This window comes from Salmo trutta, chromosome 25 (assembly GCF_901001165.1).
Source record: "Salmo trutta chromosome 25, fSalTru1.1, whole genome shotgun sequence".
NCBI lineage: Eukaryota > Metazoa > Chordata > Actinopteri > Salmoniformes > Salmonidae > Salmo > Salmo trutta.
The window spans coordinates 10,875,296-10,894,230 of record NC_042981.1 but is presented as its reverse complement, the minus strand read 5'-3'; the positions used below and the strand labels follow the sequence as shown (position 1 = coordinate 10,894,230).

General features: G+C 42.0%; 1 protein-coding gene across 1 annotated transcript in view; it reads right to left on the bottom strand.

Annotated features, from left to right (window-relative positions):
• LOC115162009 (otoferlin-like) overlaps positions 1-11,582 on the bottom strand; it is a 48,109-nt gene extending 36,527 nt beyond the window's left edge. Inside the window, exons 1-10 of the mRNA XM_029712909.1 lie at positions 11,326-11,582; positions 9,215-9,288; positions 8,560-8,692; positions 5,002-5,056; positions 4,767-4,898; positions 4,501-4,563; positions 3,491-3,575; positions 3,215-3,374; positions 1,581-1,767; positions 29-215 (exon numbers count right to left, since the gene is read on the bottom strand). Coding sequence (XP_029568769.1) covers positions 29-215; positions 1,581-1,767; positions 3,215-3,374; positions 3,491-3,575; positions 4,501-4,563; positions 4,767-4,898; positions 5,002-5,056; positions 8,560-8,692; positions 9,215-9,263 — 1,051 coding nt within the window. The 5' untranslated portion in view covers positions 9,264-9,288; positions 11,326-11,582. The remainder of the gene's footprint in view (positions 1-28; positions 216-1,580; positions 1,768-3,214; positions 3,375-3,490; positions 3,576-4,500; positions 4,564-4,766; positions 4,899-5,001; positions 5,057-8,559; positions 8,693-9,214; positions 9,289-11,325) is intronic.
• Positions 11,583-18,935: the final 7,353 nt, after the last annotated feature.

Below are 18,935 nucleotides of genomic sequence, written 5' to 3'. Positions count from 1 at the left end.
TAAGGGAAACATGTCTCCACTGAAGCACCTTTGTCTCCATCATTGGCGATCTTTCTCAGGTCAATGAAGTGTGTTCCGAGGGCCACGTCGTTCACTTTGTCTGAGTCGCGGATCTGGACCTTCATGCGTTTGCAGAGCGGTGGAAACATCTCAGTGAAGACGATCTGCTCGTTCCAGATGGGCTCGTAGCTGCTCTTCTGGATAGATGTTTTCCCCTGGGATCACAAAGCAGTCCAGATAGGGAGGGGAATAGCATAACATAGCATAGCATAACATGCTGTAGCATTAGATAGTTTAACATAACATTGCGTAGCATAGCATAATTTAACATAACATAGCGTAGCATAACATAGCGTAGCATAACATAGCATAGCATAACAGTTTAACGTAACATAGCGTAACATAACATAGAGTATCATAACAGTTTAACATAACATAGCGTAGCATAACATAGCGTAGCATAACATAGCGTAGCATAACATAGCGTAGCATAACATAGTTTAACATAACATAGCGTAGCATAACATAGTTTAACGTAACATAGAATAACATAGTTTAACATAACATAGAATAACATAACATAACATAGTTTAACATAACATAGAATAACATAACATAGAATAACATAACATAGTTTAACATAACATAGAATAACAAAACATAGTTTAACATAACATAGCGTAACATAACATAGCATAACATAACATAGCGTAACATAACATAGTGTAACATAACATAGCGTAACATAACATAGCGTAACATAACATAACGTAACATAACATTGCGTAACATAACATAGCGTAACATAACATAACATAGCGTAACATAACATTACACAGCGTAACATAACATAACGTAACATAACATTGCGTAACATAACATAGCGTAACATAACATAACATAGCGTAACATAACATTATACAGCGTAACATAACATAACGTAACATAACATTGCGTAACATAACATAGCGTAACATAACATAACATAGCGTAACATAACATAACATAGTGTAACATAACATAACATAGCGTAACATAACATAGCGTAACATAACATAGCGTAACATAACATAGTTTAACAGACACACGCATACACATGATAACACACACACTCTACACACACATACACATGGATTTTGTATTGTCGATATGTGGTAGTAGAGTAGTGGCCTGAGGGCACACAATTAATGTGTTGTGAAAAGTGTTATGAAATGTAATGTCATGTCATATTTTTTTATTGTATATAACTGCCTTAATATTGCTGGACCCCAGGAGAGCTAATGGGGATCCTTAATAAATACAAATAACATAACATAGTTTAACATAACACAGAATAATAACATAACATAGTTTAACGTAACACAGAATAACATAACATAGTTTAACATAACACAGAATAATAACATAACATAGTTTAACATAACACAGAATAATAACATAACATAGTTTAACATAACACAGAATAACATAACATAGTTTAACGTAACACAGAATAACATAACATAGTTTAACGTAACACAGAATAACATAACATAGTTTAACGTAACACAGCATAGCACCAGAACAGTGCTTTAACTTACCCTCTGGCCAGCGAACAGTATTTGTACATAAGGGTCCACAAGGTCCTTGTTCTCCCCTATAAAAGCCTTCTTGACATTAGCCATGATGCTGGTGTTCATCTTGGGAAGGCCCTCGGCTCGATAGATCTTCACATAGTAGCGAGCCCACTGGCGCTCCGCGGGAACCCCCTCAGGTAACAGCAGGTTACTGAAACCACAGAATCAAAGAGAACACTTGTAACACACTGTATTTTATCTCTATGACTAAAACAGCAATAGAAAGTAAGCAAGAATTGTGAGATGGGAGATCTTTCACAGGACTCTTTAGAGCAGGGAGGGGCAACTTTGATGGGGGTGAGGGGCCGCAGTGGCTTGCGGGTCTGTGTACCCACATCCATACCCACACATGGACTCAGCCTCTTGGGGGCCCTAAGCAACATTTTGTTGGGTAATTTACTTCTACAATTACTACTTTACTCACTCATATCCCCAGTAATATGTAGGTTAGGGTTAATTACCTCTACAGTATTAGTGCTATTCTCATTCATATCCCCAGTAATATGTAGGTTAGGGTTAATTACCTCTACAGTATTAGTGCTATTCTCATTCATATCCCCAGTAATATGTAGGTTAGGGCTCATTCATATCCCCAGTAATATGTAGGTTAGGGTTCACTCATATCCCCAGTAATATGTAGGTTAGGGCTCATTCATATCCCCAGTAATATGTAGGTTAGGGCTCATTCATATCCCCAGTAATATGTAGGTTAGGTCTCATTCATATCCCCAGTAATATGTAGGTTAGGGCTCATTCATATCCCCAGTAATATGTAGGTTAGGGTTAATTACCTCTACAGTATTAGTGCTATTCTCATTCATATCCCCAGTAATATGTAGGTTAGGGTTAATTACCTCTACAGTATTAGTGCTATTCTCATTCATATCCCCAGTAATATGTAGGTTAGGGTTAATTACCTCTACAGTATTAGTGCTATTCTCATTCATATCCCCAGTAATATGTAGGTTAGGGTTAATTACCTCTACAGTATTAGTGCTATTCTCATTCATATCCCCAGTAATATGTAGGTTAGGGTTAATTACCTCTACAGTATTAGTGCTATTCTCATTCATTTCCCCAGTAATATGTTGGTTAGGGTTAATTACCTCTACAGTATTAGTGCTATTCTCATTCATTTCCCCAGTAATATGTTGGTTAGGGTTCACTCATATCCCCAGTAATATGTAGGTTAGGGCTCATTCATATCCCCAGTAATATGTAGGTTAGGGTTAATTACCTCTACAGTATTAGTGCTATTCTCATTCATTTCCCCAGTAATATGTAGGTTAGGGCTCACTCATATCCCCAGTAATATGTAGGTTAGGGTTAATTACCTCTACAGTATTAGTGCTATTCTCATTCATTTCCCCAGTAATATGTAGGTTAGGGCTCACTCATATCCCCAGTAATATGTAGGTTAGGGCTCATTCATATCCCCAGTAATATGTAGGTTAGGTCTCATTCATATCCCCAGTAATATGTAGGTTAGGGCTCATTCATATCCCCAGTAATATGTAGGTTAGGGCTCATTCATATCCCCAGTAATATGTAGGTTAGGGCTCATTCATATCCCCAGTAATATGTAGGTCATTGTTTACCCTTCTATGTCATCTTCATCGGTTTCTGTGGCCTTGTGGGGAGTCTTGATGTTGTCTCCTTTCCCCACAACGGCGATGTCACATTTAATGTAACCTTTGCACCCGGCAGTGATGTCATCAGGGTCAGAGAGAAGGGCCCATTTGTGGAAAAACTGGTGTTCTGTTGAATTTTTTTTAAACAAAATAAAACATCAACATGAATATGAACAACGGTCAGCACCAGAACCATAGACGGGTCACTAGTAGCTACTACGTTTCTCTCTGTTTCTCCCTGACCTGGCTGTGAGTAGACGGTGCCTATGTCCAGTTTGAAGGAGCCAACCAGCGTGCCACTACGCAGCAGGTTCTTGGAGTGGATGACCTGAGGGATGGATAAGCAGATTGCAATGTGCTTCAGCAACATGTGACCTGAGTTGACTATTATGAAAGACTGTATGAATAATAGACAGCCATTCCCATGGCTCCCCATTCATCTAGATAGGGAGGGGAATTATAGACTGTATGAATAATAGACAGCCATTCCCATGGCTCCCCATTCATCTAGATAGGGAGGGGAATAATAGACTGTATGAATAATAGACAGTGATTCCCATGGCTCCCCATTCATCTAGATGGGGGGGGGGGGGGGGGAATTATAGACTGTATGAATAATAGACAGCCATTCCCATGGCTCCCCATTCATCTAGATAGGGAGGGGAATAATAGACTGTATGAATAATAGACAGTGATTCCCATGGCTCCCCATTCATCTAGATAGGGAGGGGAATAATAGACTGTATGAATAATAGACAGCCATTCCCATGGCTCCCCATTCATCTAGATAGGGAGGGGAATAATAGACTGTATGAATAATAGACAGTGATTCCCATGGCTCCCCATTCATCTAGATGGGGGGGGGGGATTATAGACTGTATGAATAATAGACAGTGATTCCCATGGCTCCCCATTCATCTAGATAGGGAGGGGGATTATAGACTGTATGAATAATAGACCTTGATTCCCATGGCTCTCCATTCATCTAGATGGCGGGGGGGGATTATAGACTGTATGAATAATAGACAGCGATTCCCATGGCTCCCCATTCATCTAGATGGGGGGGGGGGGGGGGGGATTATAGACTGTATGAATAATAGACAGCGATTCCCATGGCTCCCCATTCATCTAGATAGGGAGGGGAATTATAGACTGTATGAATAATAGACAGCGATACCCATGGCTCCCCATTCATCTAGATAGGGGGGGATTTATAGCGCAGCTGTTTGTTTGTTTGTGGTAGAGCTACTCACCGACAGCTTCAGGATCTTGTCAAACATAACATCTGATGGGACGTGGAAGTCAAAGACAAAATACTAAAAGAGAAATGTGAGATAAAATAAATGCATGAGGGTAATGAAGTTTGCTGTTAAAATGTGTAGCTTTCTTGAAAAATTACTAAATATTCAAGTACAATGCTGTAGACCTTGTTATAATCATCATCACACTCATCATCATCATCACCCTCATCATCAACCTCCTCCTCCTCCGCATCATCATTCCAGAGCAGGTTGGTTACCTCATTGTAATATGGGCAGTTTGTCGACTCCTTCATCTGAGTGTACTTCTTATCGTCTCCGATCTCCACACAGACCACTGGGTCCATGTTCAGCCCTACTAGCTGTCTGGCCTCTACGATGGTAACACTAACCTGGTGAAATAGGGTTATCATGTATAAACACTCTGGAGTACAACAATATGTTAAATTCTGATTATTCCTTGATCCATTGAGCATACTGTATAGTTTAATTTACTTGGTAATCCACTGGTCTCCCGGCACTAGGTTCCATCTTAATGTCTGGTTTTGATCTGACGTTAGACACATGTTAGAAAGACATTAGACACATGTTACAAATATGTTTTAGTGTGATTAAATCAATGCAGACTTTCATTTCAGAATTCTGTAAAACTACAGGATACTACATTGTAAACAATGTCATTGAAACACCTGTCTTCAATCCAACACTCAGAGTTTGCTTCTATGTTATCTTACTTCAATGAACAAAAATATGAACACAGCATGTAAAGTTTTGGTTCCATATTTCATAAGCTGAAATAAAAGATCCCAGAAATGTTCCATACTCACAAAAAGCTTATTTATCTCAATTGTTTTGCACAAATTTCTTTACATCCCTGTTAGTGAGTATTTCTCCTCTGCCAAGATAATCCATTCACCTGACAGGTGTGGCAGATCAAGAAGCTGATTAAACAGCATGATCATTACGCAGGTGGACCTTGTGCTGGGGGCAATAAAAGGCCACTCTAAAATGTGCAGTTTTGTCACACAATACAATGCCACAGATGCTTGCGTCCTCACCGGAGTCTTGACCTGACTGCAGTTTGGCATTGTCTTCAGTGGGCGAATGCTCACCTTCCATGGCCACTGGCACACTGGAGAAGTGTGCTCTTCATGGATGAATCCAGGTTTCAACTGTACCGTGCAGATGGCAGACAGCGTGTATGTCAGGGTTCCCCAGCTGGTGCCCCACCGAATGTTTTAAAATAAAATACTAACAACACCAGGAAATCAGCTCCATGATTTTCATTAGAAATCTGTTCCCAAGTATTCCCACGCATAATAGAGAGACTCGTGATCGTAAGTAAGGTTTGAAATGATTAATATCTTAGTCATATAATATATCTGTTTACGGTCAATTTGCAGTCTACAAATGATTTGTAATTATGTTCCGGTCCCCCCAACCATCCACTCAAGAAAAGAAAATCAGCCTGGGATACAACCATCCCTGCTCTGCAGATTTTGCTGCGAAGAGACAGAATCATTATATTATTTGTTTTGGTACTGCCCATGTAGCTTATACTATTTAAAATGTGTATAGTATGTATAAGCTGGAAGTAGAGGTGTTGTTGTCCATTACAGGGTTACAGGAAAATAATAAAGGAAAATAAAAAATTTTTTAATAAAGAAATATACACTGCTCAAAAAAATAAAGGGAACACTTATACAACACAATGTAACTCCAAGTCAATCACACTTCTGTGAAATCAAACTGTCCACTTAGGAAGCAACACTGATTGACAATACATTTCACATGCTGTTGTGCAAATGGAATAGACAACAGGTGGAAATTATAGGCAATTAGCAAGACACCCCAATAAAGGAGTGGTTCTTTAGGTGGGGACCACAGACCACTTCTCAGTTCCTATGCTTCCTGGCTGATGTTTTGGTCACTTTTGAATGCTGGCGGTGCTTTCACTCTAGTGGTAGCATGAGACGGAGTCTACAACCCACACAAGTGGCTCAGGTAGTGCAGCTCATCCAGGATGGCACATCAATGCGAGCTGTGGCAAGAAGGTTTGCTGTGTCTGTCAGCGTAGTGTCCAGAGCATGGAGGCGCTACCAGGAGACAGGCCAGTACATCAGGAGACGTGGAGGAGGCCGTAGGAGGGCAACAACCCAGCAGCAGGACCGCTACCTCCGCCTTTGTGCAAGGAGGAGCAGGAGAAGCACTGCCAGAGCCCTGCAAAATTACCTCCAGCAGGCCACAAATGTGCATGTGTCTGCTCAAACGATCAGAAACAGACTCCATGAGGGTGGTATGAGGGCCCGACGTCCACAGGTGGGGGTTGTGCTTACAGCCCAACACCGTGTAGGACGTTTGGCATTTGCCAGAGAACACCAAGATTGGCAAATTCGCCACTGGCACCCTGTGCTCTTCACAGATGAAAGCAGGTTTACACTGAGCACGTGACAGACGTGACAGAGTCTGGAGACGCCGTGGAGAACGTTCTGCTGCCTGCAACATCCTCCAGCATGACCGGTTTGGCGGTGGGTCAGTCATGGTGTGGGGTGGCATTTCTTTGGGGGACCGCACAGCCCTCCATGTGCTCGCCAGAGGTAGCTTGACTGCCATTAGGTACCGAGATGAGATCCTCAGACCCCTTGTGAGACCATATGCTGGTGCGGTTGGCCCTGGGTTCCTCCTAATGCAAGACAATGCTAGACCACATGTGGATGGAGTGTGTCAGCAGTTCCTGCAAGAGGAAGGCATTGATGCTATGGACTAGCCCGCCCGTTCCCCAGACCTGAATCCAATTGAGCACATCTGGGACATCATGTCTCGCTCCATCCACCAACGCCACGTGTGCAACGTGGCGTTGGTGGATGGAGCGAGACATGATGTCCCAGATTGTCCAGGAGTTGGCGGATGCTTTAGTCCAGGTCTGGGAGGAGATCCCTCAGGAGATCCCTCAGGAGACCATCCGCCACCTCATCAGGAGCATGCCCAGGCGTTGTAAGGAGGTCATACAGGCACGTGGAGGCCACACACACTACTGAGCCTCATTTTGACTTGTTTTAAGGACATTACATCAAAGTTGGATCAGCCTGAAGTGTGGTTTTCCACTTTAATTTTGAGTGTGACTCCAAATCCAGACCTCCATGGGTTGATAAATTGGATTTCCATTGATTATTTTTGTGTGATTTTGTTGTCAGCACATTCAACTATGTAAAGAAAAAAGTATTTAATAAGATTATTTCTTTCATTCAGATCTAGGATGTGTTGTTTAAGTGTTCCCTTTATTTTTTTGAGCAGTATATATATGGGGGATTGGAAATGATGCGGAGAATTACATTGATGGAAGCTACAATCTATCTGCAATATAAAAGCTGATCTTAGAGATCCTGGTTCGAGTTCAGGCTCTGTCGCAGCCGGCCGCGACCGGGAGACACATGGGGTGGCACACAATTGGCCCAGAGTCGTCCGGATTAGGGAAGGGTTTGGCCGGCAGGGATCTTCCTGTCCCATCACGCACTAGTGACTCCTGTGGCGGGCCGGGCACAATGCACTCTGACAGGGTCACCAGGTGTACGGTGTTCCCAGAAAATGACTCAGTTCTTCCATGGCCTACATACTCACCAGACATGTCACCCATTGAGCATGTTTGGGATGTTCCAGTTCCCGCCAATATCCACCAACCTCGCACAGCCATTGAAGAGGAGTGGGACAACATTCCACAGGCCACAATCAACAGCCTGATCAACTCCATGTGAAGGAGATGTGTCGCGCTGCATGAGGCAAATAGTGGTCACACCAGATACTGACTGGTTTTCTGATCCACGCCTCTGTTTTTTTTTAAAGGGATCTGTGCAATTTGTATTCCCAGTCATGTGAAACCCATAGTTTAGGGCCTAACGAATTCATTTCCGTTGACTGATTTCCTTATATGAACTGTAACTCAGTAAAATCTTTGAACTTGTTGCATGTATATTTTTGTTCAGTGTACATAGAAATGTATTTCATGTGTAAATTGAATAGCAAACCACAAGCACCATAGAAGCGTGCTGTGCTTACCTCTTGTTGGAGACGTTAGTGGTGACGGCTGTGACTGAGGCCAGGGAGATGGTGTCAGGGTCAGGACCCCCTCCCCCTCCCATCCCTCCCATGAAGTCCAGGTCCTCTGTCTCCAAGATGGCTGCCTCATCGCCTGGACAATCACAGTCAAGGAGGCCACACCTGTCAGAACAGCCTGACAGGATGACGATAGCTAAGCTCGACAACCACCCTTTAAGGTTGTTTGTGTGACTTTTTTACATTTCTTGTATTCATTTTTGTTAGTAATTTATTGTAGGTAATTTATTGTAGGTTATGTTACACATTTTAATCTGTATTTTTCTATTTTTTTAAGTCATTTTATCAGAGAGTTAGTGGGACCAAAGGTTGTATGAAAGCATTTTACGTATCTCCATTATTTTAAATGAAACAATTGGTGTGTGTGTGTGTGTGTGTGTGTGTGTGTGTGTGTGTGTGTGTGTGTGTGTGTGTGCGTGTGCGTGTGCGTATGTGTGTGTGTGTGTGTGTGTGTGTGTGTGTGTGTGTGTGTGTGTGTGTGTGTGTGTGTGTGTGTGCGTGTGCGTGTGCGTATGTGTGTGTGTGTGTGTGTGTGTGTGTGTGTGTGTGTGTGTGTGTGTGTGTGTATGTGTGTGTGTGTGTGTGTGTGTGTCTGTACCCCCTCCTCCTTTCCCGTGGTCTGACTTATGGCCACGTGATTTCTTCATGATTCAGAACAGTCCTCTTCTTGCTCTGTGAAGTAAATAAAAGTAGGGTCATTTTGTGGGAGGTTATTGATGCGTAGAATGCGGTTTTAACCAATCAGCATTCAGGATTAGACCCACCCGTTGTATAATGATGCGTTGACTACGTTTTGGAGTTACTAAATCAACAAATTCTACACTGTTGATTCGACTGATTTGAGCTCTTATGGTCCATGTACAGTGCACTACTTTTGACCAGTGCCCTCTGTAGGTGATAGAGCGCCATTTTGAACACACACCAGTTTCCTCTCATGGCAAAGCATAAGAGCGAGTTTATCAGTCTCAAATGTTATCCTATTCCCTATGGGCCCTAGTCAAATGAAGTGCCCTGTATAGTGAATAGGGTGTCATTTGAACCTAGTCCAGGGTATTTCTAAAGGCAGGTAGCCTGATTTCCACTCTACCACCACACCCTCATTTGGCCTCCGATGGGGAGTTTAATAATTCACATCCCATGACCTTAATACATCAATTAACCACGGATACATTTCACATGCTTTGTGAAGAAAAAAAAAGCACTCACAATAATTAGTCTTGCAATATAAAACTAAATGTAAAGCATTCGTTTATTCATGACTGAGGATTTTATTAATAACAAGCTCTACTCAGAAATGTTGGTGAAACCATCATGAAATTGCTCACAAAGCAATTTGAACATCAAGTTCTTTTAAAACATTGAATGAGATGCATTTTAAATGCTTCATATGGCAGCAACATTTAGCAATTTAATAGGAGTCCAGTGAAATCCACATAACATCTAGGCCTACTTCACAATCTGTTAAATGTACACAGTATTCCAGTTAACAGGTATGCAACTAATGGCATACAGTGCCCAGAACAAGTCATTCTGAATAAAGCAGTGGACAATACAGTAGCTCTACTGAGAGTATACAATGCAGAATGATTCATCCCTGAAGCGAAATCTTTAAATTAAAGCCAACTGATCAGAGATCTATCATGAAATCAACCCTGAAATAATTCCTCCCAAATTGCACTATAGGTGTGTTTTTTGTTGTTGATGTGTGTAATACTTTAGCTTTTTTTTGTTACTTGGAGTATCTAGAGCCTGAAAGCTTCCTCAATATAATAACAGAATAGATATGACCAAAGAAAAGCCAACTACAGTTTACACCAGAGAGAAAAGCCAACTACAGTTTACACCAGAGAGAAAAGCCAACTACAATTTACACCAGAGAGAAAAGCCAACTACAGTTTACACCAGAGAGAAAAGCCAACTACAATTTACACCAGAGAGAAAAGCCAACTACAGTTTACACCAGAGAGAAAAGCCAACTACAGTTTACACCAGAGAGAAAAGCCAACTACAGTTTACACCAGAGAGAAAAGCCAACTACAGTTTACACCAGAGAGAAAAGCCAACTACAGTTTACACCAGAGAGAAAAGCCAACTACAGTTTACACCAGAGAGAAAAGCCAACTACAGTTTACACCAGAGAGAAAAGCCAACTACAGTTTACACCAGAGAGAAAAGCCAACTACAATTTACACCAGAGAGAAAAGCCAACTACAGTTTACACCAGAGAGAAAAGCCAACTACAGTTTACACCAGAGAGAAAAGCTAACTACAGTTTACACCAGAGAGAAAAGCCAACGACAGTTTACACCAGAGAGAAAAGCCAACGACAGTTTACACCAGAGAGAAAAGCCAACTACAGTTTACACCAGAGAGAAAAGCCAACTACAGTTTACACCAGAGAGAAAAGCCAACTACAGTTTACACCAGAGAGAAAAGCCAACTACAGTTTACACCAGAGAGAAAAGCCAACTACAGTTTACACCAGAGAGAAAAGCCAACTACAGTTTACACCAGAGAGAAAAGCCAACTACAGTTTACACCAGAGAGAAAAACACCTTGAGAAGAGATCTGTTGGATTCATCGTTTAATATTCAAATCAATGTTATATATAAATAATGCTTTAGACTATGCTATGGCTATGCTATATACAACAGCATTGCTCTCCATGAATTCTATCACAAAATGGTCTAGAATAATTTGCATACATACCATTAAAGAAAAGGTCACACTTTCCTTTTCTTCAAACCAACTCCCAATGTTTCCTGTTGAAAGAAATAAAAAAACTCTTTCAGTGATTGAGTTTTTCTCCAAAATAGTTATTCTACATAGCCATTTCAGACGTTTACATTGCAGAAACTGAAAGGCCAAAAAAGTAAAGTTGCGCTTAAAACAACAAGGTTTGACCAGGGCAGGAGTTGGGCTGGAGTGATGTGATATGTCAATGAATAGTGTATGAGTGTTGAACTCGAGACAGGCAGGCAACTTTAACTAGCTAGGTTGGTGAGAGAGAGACGTCACCGCAAACTAAGTCTGCTAAGCCAGACTAGCCAACAAGACTTGTTCCACCAAGTCATTGCAACTTTCGTTTTTATAAGACATTAAAGTTCAGATATGCAAACATATATTGCACATAATATGAATCAAATTTGTCTGATAATGTATGAATTACGTTAATGAAATGTGTCTATGACCCAGAATTCTCAATTCACTTCACATTGGGAAAGAACCTCAATGTAGCTTTGTGAATTGTGACTAAAGTTGGGTTGGCAGAAAAGGTATGACCAGAATTAGGCTATTTCTTTGTGGGCAACCAAAGACATCTGTTAATATTTGTGAGGTCAGGTGTGCGTATATACGAGACAACAAGAAGCTAATCAATAAAATGACCTGTGATAGAATTACATGCCACACAACAAAAAGTCGGAGCGTCTCAGTCACTACTATAGGAAGAATGGTCTTCCTTAAATCATTCATGGGGTACTGCACCAATAGGGAGATGATCTTGGTGGATCAAAAGGCATCAAGCCCTATTCTGAACCAACACCACTGTGTCGTGTTCTCATAATCATCTGAGTTTAACATTACTTTTAACTTTTAAGATTTCTGACTACATGTTTCAAGTGATCTAGCACCCATTTCTAAGTAGGAAGGTGGTGGAAATCCAAACAAAGTCGAACTACACAATACAGCAAGGACTTGTTGGGGGGAAATGACCTAAATCTTTCTTCCATGAGAAATGAAATGGGCATTGAGCAAAAATCATTGATTACTCAGCTAAAGCACACTTTAGCAGCTTCAATACAAGTTCCACTGAAAAGTAAAGTACAACTCACCAGCTCATCAATAACACATACTCTGAAAGGCATGCAGTACGTCTAATGTTGCCTGTATCCGACGAAAAACAAGTCTGTCAATTATTTAGACTTTAGTTCCACCCAGTGTTGCATGTGTCTTCCTCATTGTGTGAAGGTATCGCCCACATCAATAGAAAATAAATGGATTCCGGTTTGCATACAAAGAACGCATCTACAATACATGTGTAATATGAGATGTAATGAAATGGTACTGGTCTCCCTTTCAACTGAAAGCTACAGTACCAAGCTTAACACCAAAGGTTTGTTGTATAATGAGTGTTAATACTTTGTATACAATACTGTCCTATGTTGCTCCGTTGGCGTGGCACTTGCCAGGCTAAGTTCGTGGGTTCAATTCCCATAGGAATCACATACACACGTACTGTATACACTCACTGTACTGTCGGTCGTCTTGGAGACAAGCATCTTGCTCAGTGGCAAATTACAGTACTATATTATTAGTTGTGTATCATTCAAATACTTTCAGCAGATGCTCTATCCAGTCACTTCGTTCTACAGTTTGTCTCTAGTCTAATTCTGCCCATTCAGAAGAGGGTTCTGATCAGCAGGTGGTGTGTGTGACTGGGTGGTAGCCGTGGTGACATCATCAACACGCCCGTCCTTGTTGAGAGAATGGGCTTTTAATTACATGATTTAGTACCAGGCCTTAGACTAAGGGCTGAGGAGATTTGAACTGATATTGTGTCCCAAAATGACTCCCTATTCTCTATATAGGGCACCACACAAGGTGCCATCTGGGACAGGCCCGCTCTCTCCCGCATGGCCCTTCAGATGACTGGCCTATCTGTCACTAAGGGCCACCACAGCAGAGCCCTTCAGATTACTCACCTACATGTAACTAATTCTCTATGTGTGGTTAAAGAGAAGGCCAGGAGACATCATTCTCTAATGTGTGGTTAAGGAGGAGGCCAGGCGACATAATTCTCTAATGTGTGGTTAAGGAGGAGGCCAGGAGACATAATTCTCTAATGTGTGGTTAAGGAGGAGGCCAGGAGACATAATTCTCTAATGTGTGGTTAAGGAGGAGGCCAGGAGACATCATTCTCTAATGTGTGGTTAAGGAGGAGGCCAGGCGACATAATTCTCTAATGTGTGGTTAAGGAGGAGGCCAGGAGACATAATTCTCTAATGTGTGGTTAAGGAGGAGGCCAGGAGACATAATTCTCTAATGTGTGGTTAAGGAGGAGGCCAGGAGACATAATTCTCTAATGTGTGGTTAAGGAGGAGGCCAGGAGACATAATTCTCTAATGTGTGGTTAAGGAGGAGGCCAGGAGACATAATTCTCTAATGTGTGGTTAAGGAGAAGGCCAGGAGACATAATTCTCTAATGTGTGGTTAAGGAGGAAGCCAGGAGACATAATTCTCTAATGTGTGGTTAAGGAGGAGGCCAGGAGACATAATTCTCTAATGTGTGGTTAAGGAGGAGGCCAGGAGACATAATTCTCTAATGTGTGGTTAAGGAGGAGGCCAGGAGACATAATTCTCTAATGTGTGGTTAAGGAGGAGGCCAGGAGACATAATTCTCTAATGTGTGGTTAAGGAGGAGGCCAGGAGACATAATTCTCTAATGTGTGGTTAAGGAGGTGGCCAGGAGACATAATTCTCTAATGTGTGGTTAAGGAGGAGGCCAGGAGACATAATTATCTAATGTGTGGTTAAGGAGGAGGCCAGGAGACATAATTCTCTAATGTGTGGTTAAGGAGGAGGCCAGGAGACATAATTCTCTAATGTGTGGTTAAGGAGGAGGCCAGGAGATATAATTCTCTAATGTGTGGTTAAGGAGGAGGCCAGGAGATATAATTCTCTAATGTGTGGTTAAGGAGGAGGCCAGGAGATATCATTCTCTAATGTGTGGTTAAGGAGGAGGCCAGGAGACATAATTCTCTAATGTGTGGTTAAGGAGGAGGCCAGGAGACATAATTCTCTAATGTGTGGTTAAGGAGGAGGCCAGGAGACATAATTCTCTAATGTGTGGTGAAGGAGGAGGCCAGGAGACATAATTCTCTAATGTGTGGTTAAGGAGGAGGCCAGGAGACATAATTCTCTAATGTGTGGTTAAGGAGGAGGCCAGGAGACATAATTCTCTAATGTGTGGTTAAGGAGGAGGCCAGGAGACATAATTCTCTAATGTGTGGTTAAGGAGGAGGCCAGGAGACATAATTCTCTAATGTGTGGTGAAGGAGGAGGCCAGGAGACATAATTCTCTAATGTGTGGTTAAGGAGGAGGCCAGGAGTTGACATTGAAGGCACATGATGCCAGCCAGCTTTCTTCCTCTTCATCCTCTTGCTTCCTCTTCTCTTCCATTAAGAATTTGAATGAAACATTTTGGTCCGTACAGTGTGTGTATAGACCTCATCAACCAGAGCACCACAGAGGATATATCAAAACAGGTGTGATTTAAGTGTTGTAGTTTTTTTTTTTTACTTGGTTTTTGGTAAATAGGTCTGTACTTTGGTCAGTGGTCAGTGGTAAAGAAGTAGAAATCTAGGTATACAGTATGTCAAAGCTTTCATTTCAAATACCCCACTTGGTCTAAAATGACATAGTAATTTTCCGGTTGTAACATCTTCACATCTGTATGTGTGTTGCTGTGTTAGAACGAGGACCAGGAGTACTTACAGTATCAATGGAAATGCATGAGGTTGCAACTGAGTCCTCACAAATGACACCTTTCCCAATGCAGTCTAGGGTGAATAACAGAATGACTTGATACCAACCATGCAATCTTATCCATGTCCACAGCCCTTATTTGTCTGTCGGGTAGACGGGTGGTGGTTGGAGATATGCTTGTGCTCCATTGGCTTTGTAGGTATGACATCTGACGACTGGGTTGTACTGTGTCATCCTAACACTCTGGTTCTACCTGGTTTGGTAAAGGCAGAGAGAGACAGAACCACTGTCATTAGGAGTCCATGTTTCTGACGTTACCTGGCTGAGAGAGGGATAGAGAGAGACAGGGTCTATTGTCATTAGGAGTCCATGTTTCTGACGTTACCTGGCTGAGAGAGGGATAGAGAGAGACAGGGTCTATTGTCATTAGGAGTCCATGTAAATGTCTGGTGTTAGTAAGGCTCCCTCATGGTAGTAACATGATATCCCTTAACAACTTTGATGGAAATTAACACACATATACAGTAGATTGTGCCTTTCCAGCTGCAAAACAATTACCTGTGTAAGCGGATACGCTGATATGGACCACATGGTGCTTCAGAAGTCTTCCATTCTGAAAACTAATATATGGCAATATACTGTATATGTTACTTATATGTTTTATATGGTCATGTATGGTATGAAACATACAGTACCAGTCAAAAGTTTGGACACACCTACTCATTCAAGGGTTTTTCTTAATCTTTACTATTTTCTACATTGTAGAATAATAGTGAATACATCAAAACTATGAAATAACACATATGGAATCATGTAGCAACCAAAAAAGTGTTAAACAAATCAAAATATATTTTAGATTTTATATTCTTCAAAGTAGCCTACCCTTTGCCTTGATGACAGCTTTGCACACTCTTGGCATTTTCTCAACCAACTTCATGAGCTAGTCACCTGGAATGCATTTCAATTAACAGGTGTGCCTTGTTAAAAGTTAATTTGTGGAATTTACTTTTCAAAAGTAAATAAGAAAAATGTACTAAATAAACTAAAAGAAAAATAGTAACACAATAATAACAATAACAAGGCTATGTACAGAGGCCAGTATCATTGAGCATGATTTGTAACCATTGAAAGTTTAGTCCAGGGCTTACTCTGAGAAACTGGTCCTAAATGTCCGAGACCCTACACTGTACCATTCAAGCCATTCTGGGTATAGCATGAGCCCACAGTCCTGCTGCCCTTGCCAGATCTGTGTCTATGGAGTGTTGTGTGACAGAGGTCTCACTACTTGTGGTGGAGTCTACATTCTCATAGCCCTCGGTAAGCTGGTTCGTTATGGTCCTAGAGTAGCTAGAGAGCTTGGAGTCTGTGCCCGTGGTGGAGGGAGATGGAGATGGTAGGGACTCTTGATCCTGCTCTGTATTGATGTCTGTCTCTGTCTCTGTGGAAGGGGAGGGGCTGGGAGCCGTTTCTGTCCTATCAGAGGGGCTGGTGTTGCCTAATCCTCTGGGCTTGACCAATCCCATCTCGCAGTCTTTGTTCCAGCCGTCCTCTGGGTGGTGCTCCAGGGGGGCCGAGCTGGAAGGAAATCAGTCACATTTTAAGTAAACTCATTAGGCCGTATTTTTGTTCAGTGTAAGTGCAGGGCCGTGCACAGACCTTTCAGGGGGCAGGTGCTCAAAGTGAAAGGGGGCAGGTATTTCTGCCACTACACACTCACCAGAAATTGTAACCAAGCCAGTTACATTGCCTCCTAAAGACATGATTGACATCGGGAAAAGAGGGTGCTAGAGGGTAGGCTATCAGCTGATAATTGATGTTGATGATTGATGTAAATCTGCTAGTTAGCTAGCTCAGTTATATTTTTACTGATTGTGATTCATCTTCGAATGCTCTTAAATAATAGCTTCATAATATAGCCTAATATTCATCCTCTTCTAACTAATATATGGCTGGCTGGCTAGTATCTGAATATTTTTAGCTAGGGTCTATACTACCTATATTCAGTGTTTAATTTGTAAATGTGGAGGTGCAGGAACAAAAAGTGAGCGCAAGAGGGGGATGACCTGGGAAGCTCTGAGGTGTCAATATAATAAAGCATATCATCGCATTTGCGTAGTGGCATAGAGCAGTAGAGTAGAGACGCTTACAGAAGTTGCACACATGGGGAAAATGCACTGGACTCGAACGACACACTTACACAAACACACACACGCGCACGCATATTGACGCCACATACACACATTCACATTCCTTCACACTCTTCACATACGCTGTTGCTACTCTCTGTTTATTATCTATACATAGTCACGTTACCCCTATCTACATGTACATATTACCTCAATTACCTCGACTAACCTGTACCCCTGCACATTGACTTGGTACTACCTGGATGTAAGGAGGCTGAAAGCTAAGTTACTGTCCTAGAGGCTCAACACTAAGCTACTGTCCTATAAAACAACAATGTGAAAACTGTTGCTTTTATGGATTTTGTCTTGTTGCTTTTTTGTGCTATGTTGCTCTGTCTGCATGCTATGTCTTGCTTGTCCAATGATGCTCTGCGTGTGCTCACTGCTCATTGATTGTCTGTATTGTTATTGTAATTGTTTTTAATAACCTACCCAGGGACTGCGGTTGAAAATGAGCCGGCTTGCTAAAACCGGCACTATTACTGAAACGTTGATTAATGTGCACTGTCCCTGTAAAAAATAAAATAAACTCAAACTCACTCAATAAGATGAAAGCTAAGCTACTAACTTAGAGGTTCAAAGCTAAGACATTATAGGCGAAATGTTAAGCTACTGTCCTAGAGGCTAAATGCTAAGCTACTGTCCTAGAGGCTAAATGCTAAGCAAATGTCCTAGAGGCTGAACACTAAGCTACTGTTCTAGAGGCTAAATGCTAAGCTACTGTCCTAGAGGCTAAATGCTAAGCTACTTTCCTAGAGGCTAAATGCTAAGCTACTGTCCTAGAGGCTGACTCGCTGGCTGCCAGTCATCCCACTCACTATTCTTCTCTAGAATTGCTGGGTTTGAGGCTAGCCCATCACTAGCCAATAAGGAAAGACCTCCATCTAGTGGCTGATGGTGTCGGTGACTCACCCAAATTAAAGTGAAGCATTGTGGGATTGCAGGGTATAAATATCCCTCCATCCCTTGTGTCAGATTCATACCGAAGACAGGGTGAGTTAATGTCCATCATGTCATTCTGTTGTATAGGTTACGTCCCAAATGGCACCCTATTCCCTATGTAGTGCACTACTTTTGACCAGAGCCCTACGGGTGAGCCCAGAGACCTACAGTGCACTGTACAGGGAATAGGATGCCACGAAGGCATACAGTACAGGGGTGCACCACTGTTGTCCCGGCAACCATTCACAGAACAAGGCCAGACAGATTAATTTGCCTGCCAGTGACTGTCTTTGCCTCCCTCTTTCCCTCCATCCCCTAACTCTCCAGCACTGAATATTTCTTATCCATTTAGCTGGCTCTGGTTCAGTCCCAAAAGGCAAACTATTCCCTGTATAGTGCACTAGTGTTTATCAGAATCCTATAGGCCCTGGTCAAAAGTAGTGCACTACGTAGGGAATTGGGTGTCATTTGGGACTCAGACTGGCTGCTTGCATTCAGCAGTGTGTAGTGTGGTGGTGGGGTGGGTTGAATTAAAGTGACACAACTGCAGTACGTGCCACTCAGTAGCTAAAGAGAGCAGAGCAGCACTCCAGGGTCTGTGAGCTGTGAGAGACATTTAAAAGGGAAGTAACCGTTTCAGTAGAGCAACGAGCCACAGATAGAGAGAGGAGGAGTATAGAGCTTCTCACCATGCTGTAGAACAC